Source organism: Plodia interpunctella, chromosome 22 (assembly GCF_027563975.2).
Source record: "Plodia interpunctella isolate USDA-ARS_2022_Savannah chromosome 22, ilPloInte3.2, whole genome shotgun sequence".
Taxonomy (NCBI): Eukaryota; Metazoa; Arthropoda; class Insecta; order Lepidoptera; family Pyralidae; genus Plodia; species Plodia interpunctella.
The window spans coordinates 5,647,307-5,664,392 of NC_071315.1; the positions used below are offsets into that span (position 1 = coordinate 5,647,307).

At 36.0% G+C, this 17,086-nt stretch overlaps 1 protein-coding gene across 1 annotated transcript in view; it reads right to left on the minus strand.

Moving 5' to 3' along the window:
• Window positions 1-2,206: 2,206 nt before the first annotated feature.
• LOC128679873 (orexin receptor type 2-like) overlaps window positions 2,207-17,086 on the minus strand; it is a 54,407-nt gene continuing 39,527 nt past the window's right edge. The window contains exons 6-8 of the mRNA XM_053762357.2: window positions 15,260-15,359; window positions 3,726-3,838; window positions 2,207-2,639 (exon numbers count right to left, since the gene is read on the minus strand). Coding sequence (XP_053618332.1) covers window positions 2,425-2,639; window positions 3,726-3,838; window positions 15,260-15,359 — 428 coding nt within the window. The 3' untranslated portion in view covers window positions 2,207-2,424. The remainder of the gene's footprint in view (window positions 2,640-3,725; window positions 3,839-15,259; window positions 15,360-17,086) is intronic.

Sequence of the window (17,086 nt, forward strand, 5' to 3'; positions counted from 1 at the left end):
TACATCCTTACAAAAAGTATTTGAACTTTACATCTGAACATCAAAGATATAGACCATACTTACTTACTAGATTGTCATTTCAAAATGACAGCTTGTTATATTTCAACAAGTTATTACCCACGGTTTCGCTTGCATTAATTTTCCGTTCGGTAATAACTAATTATTGTCAATATCTCGAGTTTTAAGACAGCTTGTCCCATACATATCTGTGAAAACCGCATCAAATTCCACTCAGTAGTTTTTGAGTGATGCGAACAAACATACAGACAGAGAGACGGAAAAAAATTCACATGAGTAGCACGGTAGTAAAACGTTAGTAGTTGTTTTATTAGGTGGGTAGCGCCTGTTACAAATAGAATAGCAAATATTAATCAGCCAAAATTTCATAATTTTTGCTGATATATATTTGCCAGGAATTTAGTCTTTTTAATATAAATATACTGGGAGCTATCATGAAACTAAAAACGTGTAGCTTGTCACTGTGTCCACACATTCTTTCTTTTCTGACACGATTTAACAAAAAGAGACAGCATGTGGACGTTAGTAACGTGCTACGTATTTATGTTCCACAGTAGATCTTTAGGTCAAGTGGAAGTTTACCTTTAACTCGGCAGGTTTTTCATTGCGGTGAATAAAAGCACACATTGAAACTATACAATGTTTATTCATTCTTATCGGCACCTGAATTCGGCTATAGTGTGTAGGCTTCACGGCGTCATAGCCCCGAACGGAAGCGGTAACATGCAAGCAAAGATTAGAGAGAGAGAGAGAGAGAGAGAGAGTGATATGGGCTATAACATAAAAAAAGGCTTAAGTTACATCAAATTTTATTAAATATTTGTATAACTTATTTACATTGTCATATTTACAAATAAGTAACTATTGGCTAAGATACATGTTATTACATATAATTTATACCGAAATGTATCTAATTCAAGAATATTTATTTATTTATTTTTACTCTTTTTGTCAATTAAAATAAATTATATTTACAAGTGCTAAAAAAATTACAATTACTTATACTAATAACGATAATAGATTTAGGCGATAGGTACTAAAGTCAAAATCAAATTTTTGACTTATTGTGACCACACAGAGCCTATTACTGATATGGTCAAACGGTTAAACACGTGTATATATATATATATATATATATATATATATATATATATATATATATATATATATATATATATATATATATATATATATATATATATATATATATATATATATATATATATACAAAAGCTTGTCTTTTTTTTTATAAAATGTAAATTTTATATTTGTCGGCAATTAGATTTATAAATAATGGTGTGGTCACTTGGTAGGCTCGGTGTGGTCATATAGTGAATCCACTCAAATAAATTTGGAACTTTTTGTGTTTTCACAAATATAATATTCCGGCATAAAATTTTCCAGAGGAACATTTTATGCCGGGTGTGTTTTTTATTCGGTACCTATACATTGCTGGTTTTACATTGCGGTAAATAAAAGCACTCATATAAACTAAGCATTGGTCATGCATTCGCGTCGGCATCTGTTCGAGTTTGACGATAGTGCCGGCATTAAACATACGACTAATCATAGATTTAATCATAGATTTGTTCAATTTAATCAAGTATAAAAAATGTCATTTCGACTTGTTATCTACCTATTTATACTAAATTATATTATTATACCCCTATTATATATTATAGTAATAATTTTAACGTGTCTGTGTATCTGTTTGTCTGTCCGTCAAACGGCTGAACAGATTTTGATCTAGTTTCTTTTATTTGAAAGAGAAATTATCTTTCAATTCGAGAAAGTTCTTTGCTATGTTTGGAAAATTTGCGTTCAGCTGTCTTGTTTTTTTTCTTTTTTTTTTTTAATTTATTTAAACTTTGAGGGCGATTCGGCTGGAGCAATTGGCTGGTTTTCGTTTTGATGACTATTCGAAGGCACTTATATTAATAGAAACACCAGTGAAAAAATTACTGTGATAATGACAATGCTCTCAAAGATATGACAAAAATAAAATCACACATTTTTGGACTCGTCCAAACGCTCCATACTAAATGACATGTAGGTAGGAGTGACGTCACACAACTTGCTAAAATGTTCGTTGTTAATATTACGTTTATGGTGATGACTTCTTAATAAAAGTTGTTACAATTTTTTTGTTTTTATAGTGGTTTTTATTGTTATAATGTCATCATGTAGGTACTTTTTAAAAATGGACTTTCCAAACAACATTAAATCTTCGTATTTAGATCCAGCTGCACTGTAACAGGTTACAGTCTATGAATTTATTATCAAAATGATATATATATATAAATATATCAATTTCATCTTAGATTATACATATTTTTTACAATTTTCTGACCTTGTCAATTACCCTATTCGCCAAGTTGCCTTTAGTACCCCACTAATTTTATGCATCTATGTGACATAACCATTGTGGCCATTTTTATATCGATTGTCGATAAATGTGGTGCTGCAGACGTTTCTATAATAGGGGTGGTTGCTGCTCTGGAAGGTGACGAACTCGCATCGTTTGCCCTTGGAGGTGGTGACTCGCGTGAGGGTCGTGAAATTGTCCTGGGAAGGAATCCGGGAGCAGCAGAAGGAACGACGGAATTCACGACGGAATTTGCCTGAAGGATAAAGACGTCTTTTCAGTTATGTGAGAGGGAACTCTGTGGCGCAGTGGTAAAATGCTTGCCTCTGAACCGAGAGGTCCCGGGTTCGATCCCCGGTCGGGTCATGATGGAAAATGATCTTTTTCTTATTGGCCCGGATCTTGGATGTTTATCTATATATGTACATATTATAAAATATAGTATCGTTGAGTTAGTATCTCATAACACAAGTCTCGAACTTACTTTGGGACTAGCTCAATCTGTGTGATTTGTCCTAATATATTTATTTAAAAAAACTTTTCGTTATAAACATAATCATTATCCTAACTTTTATTTAGTTATTTTTTTATAACGTCATTAAATAATTTATAACTTAAACTATGTAAATATAAATAAATAAATATATAAATAAAGAACAACAAAATTAGCCTAAAAATAAAATTAACCTATAACCTCAAAGAATAAAAATTAACTTAAATAAAAAATGATCATTTGTTACTAGCTTTCCCCGCGGCTTTACCCGCGTTAATTTTGTGCGCCCGCGAATAACTTATTATTGTTATTATCAAATCAAATATGGACACATATTTGATGATATAATAGTAAATTAGACTATCCTCTATACGGTTGTGTAAACCGTATCAAATTCCATCCAGTAGTTTTTGCGACATCTACGAACAAACACACAGACAGACTAAAATTCTAAAACAAAAATGTATTGGCTTCTAATTAGAAGCCAATACATTTTTGTTTTAGAATTTTCTCATAAAAAGCCTCCGTAGGCAATTGGTACTTTGATATCTCCTTTGTACAGACATAGCCCACTTACAGATTTACTAAATGTATTATGTTACAGTCAAAACTCTTATCCGTCACTTAAAACTGACTGATAAATAATAATCTATACTTCTATGTTATATTATTATAAAGGGGGTAAGCGTCTGTGAGTTTGTATGTTTGAGTCAGGTAATCTCCGAAACTACCGAACCGATTTCAAAAATTATTTCAGCATTAGAAAGGTACATTATCCAAGATATATTTTATCTCAAACTTCGCACGGGAGCGAAGCCCCTGGCAACATCTAGTAAATAATATTCTTACCGCTCATGAAGTTGTAGATGAGTGGATTGATAGCAGAGTTCGAGTAGCACATCACATGTGAGATCAGCGCGACTGTTGACAAAACGTCTGTCTGCTCCATGTCCACGGTGTACCTGGTGAAGAAGAAAGAGAAGTTACAGAAAATCAATAGTAGAAGAACAAACTTATAGGGACCGGTGAGGGCGTCGCTCGTGGCGTCGAGTGGCGTCGTGGGCCGGGTCGTGAGGTTCCCTCTATATATATATATATATATATATATATTATAATCAGCACTCGGATCACGATCATAACCTGTTTTGATATACCTTTTGACTATGTACATTATGTACTTTTATATATTATTAGAAAGAAAAGAAAAAAAAAATTTTTTTTGTAAGAAACAATAATGGTAAGCCGATCTGGCATGATAGGGACCAACACTGTTCAAATGAGTTTCTTTCGGCATTTCTTCTCAGCAGTGGTCGTTCCGAAATGCCAGTAGTTTCTAGCTTGTGAGAAATAACTATAAATTTAAAGATTGACGAGAAAAAGTGCCTGTGAAGGTCTAATTTCTGAATAAATGATTTGAATTTGAATTTTGAATTTTTTGAATTTGCTCATGATCATCATGGGGTGCCATCTTCTAATTGAAGTTTGGAGGTCGGCATACGGAACCCTCGCGGCTCAGGGCCGCTATTTTCAGTTGGTTTGTATCTAAGTCCGGTCCAATCCTTTGTGTCATCAAACCACTTTAGTCGAGGGCGGCCAGGAGGTCTTTTGCATTCAAGAATCAGTCTTAGAAATTCGAACTGAATTCTTCAGGGCGTCGCTGCTGTTGAACAAATTTGACACATGAAAATGATCTTGATTTTTTATTGATTTTTACATTTCTTCGACTTTTATTTTTTTATTTACTAGCTTCACAGCTTCGCTTGCAGGTTCTCACGTGAACGTTTTTTTCGTGATGAACCCTATATACTTCTACGTACATCAAACACATGTGCGAAATTTCAAGAGGGTTAAGCAGGTAAAGCGTGAAAAGGTACGAACGAACAAATTTTGTGAAGTTAGGACAGTTTTTTTATCAAAATGTATAGTAAGGGCAGTAAGGACGGATTTACAGAGATAAAGTATTACATTTTAATCTCATAAAGCATAATTAAAAGCTATAAATGGGTTATGGATAGAAAGATACAATACATATAGCTACACTGTGTTCAATCTCATATGTTCCTGGTTGTATCCGAGGCTGTGACATCGGGAAGCCCGGGGTTAGGGAACAAAATAAAACTATTGATGATTCATTGTGATTTTACAACCGGCCGCTTGCCTGACGTCCACCCTCTTTGGGAATGCTATCTTTGCCGATCAGCTGACAAAACTATGTCCCTTAGTAACCGGTTTCCTCTGGAGGATATAGTGGCCCTATTTCAGGGCGTCATCAATTTGACTTTTAAACTAATTTAATCTTTTAATTATTCAGTATGTAAACTTTATTTTAATTTTTAAAATCTATTTCTTTACCTTACACCTTTAAAGGTTACAATTTTAACGTATGCTACTTATACAATACATAAATAGCATCTTACAAGTATATTTATTAATGTTTTGAACACACAAAAGTTTCAAATACAAAACTCAAGAATATAAGTAGGTAATACCTAATATAAATATATTAGGACAAATCACACAGATTGAGCCAGCCCCAAAGTAAGTTCTATACTTGTGTTATGGGATACTAACTCAACGATACTATATTTTATAACATATACATATATAGATAAACATCCAAGACCCGGGCCAATCAGGAAAAGATCATTATCCATCATGACCCGACCGGGGATCGAACCCGGGACCTCTCGGTTCAGAGGCAAGCACTTTACCACTGCGCCACCGAGGTCGTCACCCAGTAGTCTATTACCTAGTAAAGTTCAGTAGGTATCTGAACTAGGATCCTTCCAAGTGCGAAACAATACTAATTAATAATAGTTATTCATTTCACAATTTTTAAATGAAGGTTACTGCTAACACTAAATGCTGACGAACAACTAGGTGCAGTCGACAGCGCATCGACCGACCCGAATATATTACAAATTCGCCGTTATTACCTCGCCATAGAGGTGCAAGTTAACTGTAATTATCCAAGGAATTTCCTTCCAAAGTTTCTCATTAGCTGGGATTTGCCTGACCTAATATTGACCTTCAAATTATTTGATTGAAGCTGTCATGGTTCAAGGAGCTAAGCGCTCGACTTGAATCCTAAAGGGGTAGGTCAAACTTGCACTACCAAATGCCAACTTCCTAACTAATATTATGAATTTGAAAGTAAGTTTGATAGTTACCTTTTCACGCGTTTTCTACTCAAGCAATCTTCTTGAAATTTCGCATGTGTGGAAGAAGGACATGGGGTAACTTTCATCCCGGGAAACACTGTTGTTCCCTTGTGATTTGCGAAAAACCTGTATTATATCATAGGTGGCGCTAAATGTTAGGAAAATTTTTCAAAACTTTGCAATAATGTTTTTATTGCAAAGTTGATGCTTTGTGTACTTTAAATGCACTATGAATATTTCCCAATCCCATTATATACAAAGAAAAAACTGTTTCCGAGGGCATTTACGCGGACAAAGTCCTGAATTTAACTGCGGGATTAATCTGAAAAAGATAGATTTTTGACCTGACAGGGAATCGAACTTGGGGCCTCAAGTGTATTAGTTCGGCGATGATTAGACTGCATGTAAGTACAATACGAATTTTAACAATAATGCTAATCTTAATTTATCATCCCTTCTCTTAATTACCATACCATTATTACATAAGTGCTTGTCTTAACAGAATGGGTTGAATGTTAAATGTACTTGTATTGCGTGGACTAACTTAATTTGTCTAAGTTTCGGAGTGAGGGTCGAAAGGCATTTGCGAAGTATTTTGACCTTCGAATTGACCAAGGACAAGGGTCATGAGTTTGAGATAAAAACAAAAACGTGTTGGCCAAATTCTATGCAGTTGTTGTTGCGTAATGCGCGAATACAGACAGACAAAAATTAAAAAAAATGCTTTTGTCTTCTATTACTATTAGTCCCATATAGTACCCCATTAATATAATTCTTTATAATATTTCTACGCCTATTTTATATATTTCCCATTATACCAAAAAATACTTCATCGAATCGTAGCCACAAGTTAGATTATCTCTATTTCCAATATATTTTTTAATCTATGATTTCCAAACACTATCCAATTTAAACAAACAAAGCTCTTCACTTTTTTACATTAGTGTAGAGTTAAGGGGTGGTGGTGTAATGGTTAAGACGCTTGCCTGTGTATGGAAAGGTCTCAGGTTCGTATCCTACTTGTGACATATGAGTTTGTATACCAATCTGACTCACTATATAGGTAGTAGTTTTCAGAGACATCGCGAGGAAACCTGCACACTGGTGGACAGTTTAGTTCACTAGTGTGTATGCGACTACCTCCACTAGATGGCGGTAAGTAGTCGTAAAAGTCATGTCATGTCATGTCAAGACATCTGTCTTTAGGCGACTTGAATAAAATCTGACACTAGTTTTAGTTGATGATTAGTGTAGATTTAAATTTTTCAAAGTAATATTTAACATTTTGTGTGTAGGAGTTCCAGTTGCTACGTCCATCACAACAGACAGACAAACGAACAAACACAGAACACGCCGGTGGCAAGCGAGTGTGAAAAATCTCACTTGAGCCGAAAATAGAATTGAAACTAAACAACCGATGATTAATGTATGTACAGTCGCCATTACATCGGGTTACCGTACCTGATATTAAAACCACGCTAATAGGAACGAATTTGTAATGAATTTGTGTCGGTTGATGTGGTATCGACTGTATTTAGGTCGTGCGTCCATCGCTTTTTACGGCTACGCTACGCGCGTGAGCGTTTTTATATTTTTACTAACTCTAGCGCGCGGCTTCACCCGCGTGGATGTCCACCTACCTTAAGTTCTTCTTTATTTCTCAGTATATGGATGTGATATGTAGTTAAATCAAATTATCTTCATTTGTGGATCACAGGTAATAGGTAGATCTTACAATATAGGTAGTACAGCCGTGTCCCGCCCAAACGGACATACAATAATTTTATATAACAATAATGACTACATAGTAATTCATATTGTCATTTAAAAAGTAACTTGTGGAGTAATAAAATTTTTCTGTCAAAAATAATTTTATTTATTTTATTTTATCAAATTCAGTTCTTATTCTAAATAACGTGGTAACAAACTAACAAATATGCTTACCGAATTTATAATATTAGTTCGGGTTAGGATACTTTATTTTATTTATATATATTTTTATATTTATATATATTTTTATTTTCTTATTTATATTTTTCATATATTTTTATTATTATTATATATAGCTCTCCCGGAAATTATCAGCACATCACCCTTAAATAAATAAATATATTAGGACAAATCACACAGATTGAGTTAGCCCCAAAGTAATTTCGAGACTTGTGTTATGGGATACTAACTCAACGATACTATATTTTATAACAAATACATATTATAATCAGAAAAAGATCATTTTCAATTATGACCCGACCGGGGATCGAACCCAGGACCTCTTGGTTCAGTGGCAAGGACTTTACCACTGCGCCACCGAGGTCGTCAAAATATACAGGGTTACTGGTATCAAACGCAAAACCTCCTAAAGACTACTCGGGTACATCAAAACAAACAACTTTTATTCTACGACTTTTCATGATTCGTAGTTTTATTTATCATATAAAAAAAACAATAATTTGCGATTCTACACATCTTAACTCTATGTAATAGCCAAGCAACACGAGACAGTACAGTAGCGTTATGTAGCGGAATTGAACATAGAGTTTACGTTTTATAGAAACGACATTAAATCTAAAAAAAGGAAACCTTTTGTATTTATTACGTATAGACAAAAGTCATTGAACAAAATATGTTAGTCTCTATGTACCTTATATATACACTTGTAAATAATGTATAAATACATTTAATAGGACTATAAAATATAAAAATAATCATAATTCGCTTCCTCCACTGAGAAGTGTCTGAGGTTAACCGTTACAGAATAAATAATAATAATAACACTTTTTATCTAAAACCGGTATGGAGTCACAGCTTTATATCTACTCCACAAAACGGATTTGCATTGTGTTGTGTATCCACTAGGTGCTAATATAAACGACAATATTACAAGTAAATCATATTAGTTGTAGCAGGAATTAGAAAAATCCCCGTAACAATCTTAGAATATCATTTATTAAGGAACAGTATTAGTCTGTACTACTAAAGGGCTTAGACTTATATGGAAACCGATTAATAATGATGTCTTAAAAGTATTTATACGGGATTATCTTTTTCTAAAGGAGCGGTGGTGGTGTAACGGTTAAGACGCCCGCCTGTGGATCGAAAGGTCCTAAATTCGAATCCTACTCTTGCCACATGAGTTTGTATACCAATCTGACTCATGTATAGTAGCTTTCATAGACCACCGCTTGCTTCCGGTGAAGGAAAACATCGTGAGAAAACCTGCACACTGGTTTATTCTTATTAACATATGTGTGAAATGGAGAAGGCAATGGCAAACCACTCCATTAATAATGCCAAGAAAGTTGTAGTGTGTGTTTCATTCCACGTAATGACCACGACCCTCAGCCATGAGGAATACGACTATGAAGAAGAATCTTTTTATAGGTTAGTACGAAATAATAAACGTAACGACAAGGAAAAAATATGGGCAGAGTTTTGATAACTTGTCAAAGTATATACACGTGGGCCGGGTCGTGAGATCTAAGGTTGAGCTAAGCGATGCTGACCCTTTTTTTTTGTTTACCCAGGGGAATGCTTGTTACGCACTGAGTGTGGGACTCCTGGGCCGCTAGTCGGCCCAGCCTACCACTAAACCCCTGGGGCGTTTTCACGCTGCCGTTATGGGGGACGTCACGGGGTCGCTAGGCATTTCACCGCGACGCCCCCCCGGCCGGCCTTTCGGCCCCGACCTGGGCGGGCAGCAAGCACAAGTGCTAACCACCCGCCCCTTACGCCACACGAGCGTGACGCGGACCATCAAGCCCACTCCGCACACCAGTCAGAAAGCTGGAGCGGGCATCACCGACCGCTGATCCTGAAGGCACCAGTGGTCACAACACACACAACAAAATCCTGGGTGCCACAGGGCACCCAAGTCTGCCTCTGTACGGGCGCAAGAGGTGATAGGCAGGTGACACCCACACATTGCGCCCGAAACAGAGGCAGCCACCCTTCGGCCGCAGAGGACAGGGGGATCGAGAGACATACCGACTCTCCTCTTCCCCTGCGGCCCCATCGCACCGTGTTCGCGGAGGACAAACCCCCGCGACCCCATCTCTGGTCCCCTCTAGTTTCCACATCCAAAGGCTGGTGGCGGGTCACCAGCCAATGGCAGTACTACCGAGGGGACCGTCCACCAGGCCCAGAGCACCCACCACTTGGGTTCCTCTTGGTTCACCGGGGTGGCTGGTTATGTCAGACCAGCCGCCCCGGTTACTAAGCCCCACCATCGCGACAAGATGGGAACCCGTCGGGGGATGCGATGGCTGACCCATGCGTCAACTCGTGAACGGGTGCTGCCAGAGGGAACTGATCAGCTCGTTTCTCATATATCTTTGTGTGATTAATTGTTTATTGTTTAAATTTTTGTCTACTTTTTGACTATGTACTTTGTTATACTATTAGACAAAAATATGTGGCATGCCCTTTGGTATTGCTATTGCCCTGTGGTAAGCCCTTCTGGCATGATAGGGACCAACGCTGTTCAAATGAGTTTCTTTCGGCATTTCTTCACAGCAGTAGTCGTTCCGAAATGAAATTACTATCCATACTAATATTATAAAGAGAAATGATTTGTATTTTTATTTGTAATGGAGATAAGCGAAAACTTCAGGAGTGACATAGTCTAATTTTTATTATGGTTTTAACCGAGTGAGCGCTAGTATTATATAAAATTTGATGTTAATGTAGAAATTTAGTGTGAATAAATGATTTGATTTTGGTTACACCTAGGTGTATCAGGTTCTTCGACTTGGAAACTAGAAATTAAATTGTGGCGATAGTTTTAAAATACGGCAACGTTGCGCGTATTTTGATGCAACAATCTGTTTAAATTTTCGCGATGCTGTAACGATAAAATCAGTCATACAACCGAGATTCAATTGCGACTTAGCAGAAAATATTAGGGCCTGGTCCTGGATAAACTTTGTCGCCACGAAATACTTGTTTTCCTAATAAATTATCCAATCAAGTTCACCCCCCTTTCGATATTAAGGTCAGATGTTATGTACGTGTTGACGGTTGACCTCAAAATTACGTTTTTTATTTACATAATATGAAGGAAGGTTGATCCTGACCTTTAAGTAATTTTGGTACATACAGAGGAACATACTGTGTCACTTACATTATGGAAAATGTCATAGTGGTGAAAAAGTAAATTTTTTTTTTGAGGGAAAAAAAGTAGGTGTTACAAAAAAAATTTTGTAAAACTATGTTCTCAAATGTCTATCTCTCCTATGTGCGAGATATCGGTTTCATTCTTGGCGTTGAAGCCACGAAAACAGCGTTTTGATTTTGAAAATTCGGCCAAAACCGGCGACCGTCTTCCCGCTTATCTGTTGTTGTTTTTAGTTGTTAAAGGTATCTATTTATCCTGTAATCGCCCCATAAGATATCTACACATGTGGATGAAGTGAAACTATTTTAGGGTGGAAACCACACGTCGCAAAATTTCATTTAAGTAATAATACTAGACTATTTTCTGACACAAACCACAAAGGAGACAATAATTGCCAATTATTGGCATTAGATTGTTGAGAAAAATCCCTTTGAAATCGTCCTTCATAAGGCATTAATTTAAAATCTAAAAAGTTCAATATGCTGAGAGCTCTTTTGTTTGGTGGCTTTTATTGTCTAGGTTTTTGTTAATCTTTGGAAGAGAAAAATGGTTCTCGCAACAAAATATAACTACAAAAAAAATTTCCTCATTACCCACCCTGTCCATTGATGAATATCGTGAAAAAGCGTTTAGTAGTTTTTGAGGATATTGTGACAACTTAAACGCACTAGCTGCGTCCTGGGGCTCCCGTGGAAATTGCGGTATAAAAATACCCTATGAGTTCTTCCAGGTTATATTCTACCCGTGTACCAAATTCAGTAGATTCTACAGTAGGCCAGTAGATTTTGCGTGAAAAACTAACAAATATACATGCGTATCTTTGTTACGTTGTCACGCATTTATGTGTGTACTTACACACATTATTCTCACAAATTTTCGCAAGAACAAGCGTTTTTTACTAATTACCGCTCAACCTAAACCACAGAAGCTATAAACGTGAAATTTGGGCAGTAGCTATTAGGTTATTACATAGTGTTCAGATAAGAAAGGATTTTTCAAAATTCGACCCCTAAGGGGTAAAAATTTGGGATATAGTTTGTACCTATGAAAAATAACGAAAATCTTTACTGATCTAATTGAAAATTGGCATAAATGCTATGCTACAAAAATAATAAAACTCGTGTGTCAGGATTTCTTAAAATTTGACCTTCAGGATAGTTAAATGAGGGTGAAAAGAAATAACGAACAATCCCATTCATAATTTCGTCAACTAAGGATATGAGTAGACAGCTCATCGGTAAACACCATTGAATTCACGTTGTTGTTAGTGTTGATGGTTCGAATCCTGAACTTAAATTACCTTGAATTAAATCTTATTAACTATATAGGGTGATTTCTGAGAAAGTTTTATTATGGTTTTACCCTAGCCGGGACGGGGTGCTAGTATGAAATATTGGTAGGCTAAGTAAGACGTAGTAGTGATACAGAGCGATGTCGTAGATCTTACAATACAAAGCTATTACTGTTCACTCAGTCGGTTAAGCTAGGAGTAAGTAGTTTGTAAAACTGTATTTTTTTGTCGAATAAATTATCTATTTCTTTCAAGTAGTTTTGTTTATATATACATTTAAGTCTCAGCTATATTTGCTAAAAGCCTCAAAGGTCTTAAAATAGATAGGGAAAATCACAAAGGGCACCATTAGGGAGTAAGGTCCCCTTTCTGCCGTATTGGAAACTGTAGCCCTGTGATTCGATTCTAAATGAAATATATTATAGATATGTCTTTCTCATCCTCGCGCGTTACCGGTTACAATTGGAGCTGTGACGCCCTGAACCCGCGGTTCGCGTAAAAAAATCAACCATTAAATTTGGAAGATTTGGCTATGCTTTTACTACTGACTACCTGACGTAAACCCTCTTTGGAGATGCTATTATTAACTATCAGCTGTTAAGGCATGTCTCCCTTAGTCGTCTCGTACGACATCCACGGTAGGATTTGGAGTGAAAAAAAAGTATAAAAAGTATATGCGCTTTACGCTTTATCTGCCCAACCAATGTTCTTGAAATTTTGCATACATGTAGTTTGAAGTGCGGAGAAGGAATGACGGAATACGGAAATAAATGTTCCCGTGAGAAATTCACGCGGGCGAAGCCGTCCGATAAAGCTAGTAGATAAAGTAATAGCTGAGAACTAGAGTTGTGTGAGTCATCCTTTTTGGAAATAGCGCCCCTGACCTGACTAACACTCGAATGTAAAGTGCTGACAAAGAGTGAATGAGACATGAAAAGGCAGTGATTACATTTGCGAATTCATATTGTAAATGTAACAATTGATATTTTTAGTTATACTACCAGTGGAACTCTCTCATTTCTCGGCATTTCTTTTTCATAATCCGGCACCTTTGCTTGGCTTTGCGATTACACTCAGAAAAATAATAAACTATTTTTTTGATTATCATAAAATTACCAAAAAAAAATGTTTTTTTAAAAATACGTTGGGACAAACTAAACAGATTGAGTTAGCTCCGAAGTATACTCGAAACTTATGTAATAGGATACTAACTCAGCGATGCTATATATGTACATATGTACATATAGACAAACATCCATGACCCAATTCAATCTGAAAAAGATCAATTTCCATTTTGCTCTGACCGGGGATCGAACCCGGGACCTCCAGTGTCACGGAGGTCGTCAATGTTTAAATACACATAACAAAATTGGTTCCATCTCAGCATATTGTTACTGTTAAGGCCGCGACTCTGGTCTTCCGCGAGTATCGTCGAAATGAAATATAATATAAAAAAAAAAAAAACTAAAAATTGCAGTAAAATATTTGTTTCGGGCACAATTCACAACTTTTTTGCTTTAACTGAAATACACAGTACTAAGTTCACTTTAACAGTTTTCACAATTTATCATCTAAAATCCTAATAAGTACTTTCTGCATTTACAAAAAAATCACCGTCAAAAAATTCGAGCGCACACGCATTGATCGATAGATTCTTTTCGTTCGTAAATTTAAATCATCGAAAAAAAATTGTTGATGTGAACTTCGATGGCAAGATAATCGGGCCCTAGTATTTTGTTTTTATGTTATGTTTAGACCTTTTGTTGAATCCTTATATATTGTGAATCGTAGCTTAAAAGCTCGCATCTTTTATACCCCAAAGGACATAAATACAAAACCCTTATCAAAGGTGTATGTTTTTGTTGGTAAAATATGTTAAATCCATATTGATATGATAAAGAGAACCGTATTTTTGTTTCCAATGAATAAACCCAAAAATTACTGAGCCAATGTTGATGTAATTTTGCACAGAGTAAGAAGAAACCTTCATAGGAGTAACAAAGGCTACTTTTTTTTTATTATGGTTTTATGACGGTTTTACCCGAGCGAAGCTGTGACGGGCCACTAGTAATTTAATGGCTGAGCACAGAGCCTGCCATTAGGCTTAAAATATCTGTGTGTCTGAGAATTAATCTCGTAGGTACCTTCGCGTATTCGTGGTTGCACTTGTGGATGTGACGCCCTCGAGCCCGGAGTCATCTTTAAAAAATAATCTCTTATGAGATTATTTTATGGGAAGTCTATAGGGCCAATAATTGAAGCCAAAATATTTTTTTTTTAGATTTTTGCCTCTCTGTCTGTCTTTCTGTCTATCTGTATGTTTGTTCGCGCATCACGCAAAAACTACTAGATAGAATATCACTGTCATTAAACCATAATAAAAATGTAGCCTATGTAACTCCTGAAGGTTTCTTCTATCTCTGTGCAAAATTACATCAACATAAGCTCAGTAGTTTTTGAGTTTATTCATTGGAAACAAAAATACAATTCTCTTTATCACCTTTGGTGTTTTCGCAATTATATAGAATGAATTATATGATCTAATTTAAAATATAGTACCTACTTATCGGTTTCATTACGATAAAAAATTAAGCGGACGCACGTAAAATGCAAGCGAAGCCGCGTGCAAAATCTAGTTGTAAATAAACATAGTCTCTTGTTGCGATCCAGTTCAGGACCTAAACTGAAACTGCATCGCAAATTCGTACAATAGACTTGATTTTTAGAACGAATGCGAAATACTAAATTGAACTGAGTTGGATTGGAATCGTTCCGTAAAAGTTGATGGTAGGCCTGCAGGAGATAATATATAACTCACCTGAGAACCGAGAGGAGATGGACAGGGAAGTAGCAGACGGCAAACATTACTACCACAGCGACAAGCATCTTCGCTGCTTTCCTTCTGGAGCGGAGTTGTGCTGAAGAAATGAAATACATTTTAATCTTTTTCCTGTACACGTAAGCTTTTGTTGAAATAATTTTACAAATTCCTTGCGGAAAATAACTACGGGCGAAAGTTAATTGGATTAAGAATTAGGTGGGTATTTTTTGTTTTTTTTTTGTTTTCGCTGACGAAAATAATGACTTATCATGTTACAGAAAATAATAATATTTTCGTCACGTTCTTGTTCCATATTTGGTGACATGAAACCAGTGGTAGTCACGTTGGGAAGTAATTGAGTAAGCCCAAATTGAAATGGAGCAAAGAAACATATTATGTACACTTTTCAACAAACTGCACAATAACATCAATATGAGATGCGATTTATGTTTGTAAGTATTGATTTTGTACCTGTCTTAGGCTGTGTTTTTAGTCTTAGGCTGTGTGACAGTCGACAGCCCGAATATTTTATTTTTACATAGTTTAAGTAACGTAATTTCGGGAAAGGAGCCTAATATTACAATACTGTCGTTTTTTCCCACATCTTTTCAATAAAAATGGGGCGTGTGGTTCCGCCCTAGAATAGAACCACTCCATATCCTCCCGTGGATGTCGTATGAACCGTTTAGGGATAGGAAACAATAGCATTCCCAAGGATGGTTGACGTTAGGTAGGCGGCCGGTGCTGAATCTTCAAAATGTTAAAGTTTTTTTCGCTGATCCCGGGCTTCGCGGCTTCACAACCCCAAATGCATTGGGAATATGCAGAAATTAGAGAGAGAGAGAGAGATGTTTTTAATGAAAAAAAAAGGTTGATATATATATGTTCTTACCAAATTTGTATCAATATTATTATTATAAAGAGGTAAGCGTTTGTGAGTTTGTGACTCTTTTGAGTTTGAGGCGGGTAATCTCCGAAATAATCGAACCAAATTCAAAAATTCTTTCACCATTAGAAAGGTACTATATCCAAGATTTCTATAGGCTATATTTTATATCAAAATTCCCACGGGAGTGAAGCCCTGGGCAACATCTAGTAAAAGATATTCGATATTCTGAAATGAATCACGATTAACCATAGATCACGAATCAATTTACCATCATCATAGGCATATTTATGAGCGATAGGATGAAAACAATATCTTTTGTGGGGGCTATTGTGTGCTATGGGCTATTTCAGCCATGATTGATTTGTGAACGTTTCGTAGCACGCAGAAATATGCGCGCTAAAAATACGAATTGAATGGAAGATGAATCAGTGGACGGAAAAAAGTTCGATGTTTCAACAAGGTAGATATTATTTCATATTATTGGTACGTCATGAAAATGGATATATACAAATGGAGCTATATTTATTCGATTTTGTTTTGTGGGATGATAGCATGGTCTCAATTTAAATTTGCATACCCGTGGACGGTGAAACATGTAGGATTTTGTTTTTCTTTTAACACCACATCGTAAAAAATATTTGTCTTTGTTATATAATTATTTTGCTTCTCTGAGCGTTCCCAGTTGTATTCGCTGATGTGGTGCCCGAACCCTGGAGCACTAACAAAGCCCAGAAATTGCTTAAAATAACCTTAAAATAAAAAACCGTATAAATATATGGCTCAGATTTTATTATATTGACTGCATATAATTCTTATTGGGAATGTTATTATTGCCAAGGCTAATATGTCCCTTAGTCGCCTCGTACTGGTCAGCACCCCGTCCAGGCTTCGATTGAGTAATGCCATAAAGATTATCCACCTAAACCACATTATCT